Here is a 3,258-nt window from a genome sequence, read left to right as displayed (position 1 = left end):
TTGCCATAGAGAAAACTAAAATAAGAAAGATCTGAGACGAGAAAGAGAGCTGAGAGTCAAAATATTTAAAAAATAATAAAACTGGCTTTAAATGGGCCAACTAAGAAAGGAATTGGATTAGTACAAAACAATGGCCAATGGGCTTCCTTTCCAACCAATAAGATAACAGGAAAGGTTTTGGGCTGGACCATTTTTGTTGGTTTGCAAGATATATGTGTAGTAAGTCACAGAACATGTTGCATGATAAGCAAGTAGTTTACCTTGATGGTGCCAGCAATTTGGGAGACCACTTGAGGGAGATACTGTTTCACTCCAACAATTCCTATAGCAGCTAAGTTGGAAGTGAAATCATTTTGACCAATGTAAAATGTGTAGAGAGATTTTCCGAAAATGTCTTGTGAAGGAAGTTTCGTCGATTCTAAAAACAACAACATTCTTCAAGTCATTTGCATTAAAAAAGACGGGGCTATATTCAGTTTCCGTTTGGGAAAATACTATACAAATAAAATTTCACGGGCCAAAACCATTTTACATATATATATATATATATATATTTGAGAACAAAGTGAATGAAAGTAGAGGTGAAATCATGGTTTACCTGTTCCATGATACGAGGACGAGGAGCAATGGAATTCATCAACTTTGGTCTTGAATTCCTTCATTTGGTTGAGCTGAATGGCCAGGGAAAAGGGGCTAATACCGGTAATAAATAATGAAGTGTTTGGAAGGAGGACTGTTGAAGCCAATGTTGCATAGTTGGCCCCGTGTCTATAATTTGATCCAACTGATTGCAAATATGGGCTTAAAAATGGCAATCCTAGACCTTGTGCTGCCACGCGCAAATATATTGGAGAATTAAAGAATACAATTGAAATGTTATTTTCTTCAAATTGACACAACAAAACATTAGAGTAATTTTATATATAAAAACAAAAAATATATCTAAAATTTGGTTAATTTTCTTCATTAAATAAAATAAAATCAGGTGTAGATCTCACAGGAAAGCCTTTTTTACAACATTTATTTTTTATGGTGTCTTCTTTGGAATGTACTGACGTTGCTAAATTATAAACATAAAAAATATTAACATTGTTATGGTAGGAAGGAAGTTCTTCTTTCATCCGATGCAATTTATAACCTAACAATTTCAAGCGGACAATTCTACTCCTATATTGGGTTGTCTTTCTGAGAGTCAGAAAGTAGATGGTGAGTTTATGATTTTGATCTATATATTTTATTGCATGTAGCTTTCAGATGAAATTGTTCTAAAATATTTCTCCTTAGTCCTTACTATTTGACAAGGCTCGTGAGCGTGGAGCACTAGGGGGCAAGGCCCCCCAATTTGTTTTTTAAAAAAATTATTTTATGTATGTATATTAATTTTAGCAATTTTGTTCTATAAAATTACATTTTGTTTACCTTAAACGATATCATTGATTCTTTTAAGAGCAATACTATATCCACAAACTTTTTTACAACATTTTTACCAACTGTTTTGGTAGTAAATTCTTATTGGTTCACATGTGGGCTCACTATTCACATCATTTTATACTTACCAGTAACCATTTATCACATCAGTAATTTATAAAAAATTTTGTAACTCTAGCATTTTTCTCATTTTAGTGGTCATAAAAAAAAAATTATAGATCTAAAATCTAAAACAAAATATAAAAGTCTAAAAAAATAGCTCAACAACAAAAATTACTAATAGTAAGAATAAAAAAAATAAAGTTCAATTAACTAATTTTATCCAAAATAAACAACTCTACATTTTAAAAAATTCTAAACAAATTAATTTTGTTCTTACTCATACCAAAAAAAAAAAAACTTAGCTATTGACTTAAAAAAAAAAAATTCTTATAATTTATAAAAATTGTGTATATGAAAAAGAAGAAAATAAAATTTCTTAAAAAAATTTATAATAATATATATTTAAAAGAACCTAACTCTTAAATATACCTTAATAACTAAATAGTAACACACAATGGAAGAGGGGGCCAGATCAATTTGCACTCAAGAAATAGTAAAGCCCATTTTGGAGGCAGTATTAAATTAAAGAAAGAAATGCAACTCCAGCTAATGCCAATACTCTCTGTCAAAACTTATGTCATCCGGGCCAAATGAAAAAAGTGGCCCTATGCTATAATTTGTCTCTCCTACCCTAGAAACAGTCCAAGCTAACTTTTCTCCCAACACTTCACCCTGGCCTTTTGTCTACAAGTGGAAAAGTGCCTAGTAAAAAAAAAAATATATATATATATATATATATCAAATTTAGTAAAACCATATCTACTTCCCAGAAAGCATGCTACTTCCCAGCTCTTTTATAATTCAATCTATAAAAAAAAAAAAAGGATAGAAATTAATAATGAAAAAATTTAACTGCAAAAGGCACATATATATGTGATAATTTTTCTTATTTGAAAAAGTATGCTGCTCAGCAGGTTCTAAAAGATGGCAACTACAGACAGTAGAAAATCTGAATCTTATTTTGTATGTACTAAATGTACAATTAATATGATGTATAATTTGAAGACAACAACTACATAGAACATTACTACTTCCATATATATGTTTTTTCATTGAGAATATATAAAAGCATTAACTAATTAAGATGAGAAAGTAATTAAGGATTACCCAAGAAATCAATAATAAGCCTTCCATCAGAAGCCCGACCAGTAGGTCTGTTGAAGTAAGTCATGCCAAAGGGACCAGACTGTGCCGGAAAAGCTGCCCAAAACCCACCGGTGTCTGAATTCGAGTCACCAAAGTTGAAAATTGCCTCAAAATCACATTTTGAATGACTTAAGCTAAAGCAACCAAACAATATTGTTACCATCACAACTAAAAAGTGCCAACATCTAATGATAAAGATCTTCGGTAACCAGAGCTTCATTATCTTTTGGTATGCAAACTTAATGGATATTTTCTTATCGAGCTACAAGCCTTATCTTTATATACCCAAGGCCAAGACACATGTCATCAGTTGCATGTAGCATCATCCTATTTTGAGTAAACTAATGCGTTTGGATTTGAGCTGTCCATTCCATGACTTTTTTTTTTTCTTTTTTTTTTGAGAAGAACAGTTTGGGCCTTTTGGCATGACTTACTTCAACAGACCAACTGGGATGAAAAGGCTCATTATTGATTTCTTGGGTAATCCTTTACAAGTTATATAACTTTCGCGTGTTAATGCTTTCATTCGTAATGAGAAAGAGCATGATAATATGAAAGTTAAAAATAAAAAACATGGGAGTA

General features: G+C 31.2%; 1 protein-coding gene across 1 annotated transcript; it reads right to left on the bottom strand.

Moving 5' to 3' along the window:
• Window positions 1-260: 260 nt before the first annotated feature.
• Window positions 261-2,944, bottom strand: LOC111988000 (GDSL esterase/lipase At4g01130; the record flags this gene model as incomplete). Its single annotated transcript, XM_065775260.1, is given in 3 exon segments — window positions 261-418; window positions 599-829; window positions 2,638-2,944. Coding segments are annotated over 3 exon segments (648 nt in total), but the record flags the coding sequence as incomplete, so codon positions are not given.
• Between the last annotated feature and the right edge of the window lie 314 nt (window positions 2,945-3,258).

The sequence above is a fragment of the Quercus suber genome, unplaced genomic scaffold, assembly GCF_002906115.3.
Source record: "Quercus suber isolate HL8 unplaced genomic scaffold, Cork oak 2.0 scaffold_108, whole genome shotgun sequence".
Taxonomy (NCBI): domain Eukaryota; kingdom Viridiplantae; phylum Streptophyta; class Magnoliopsida; order Fagales; family Fagaceae; genus Quercus; species Quercus suber.
This window is presented reverse-complemented; position numbering and strand designations above follow the sequence as displayed.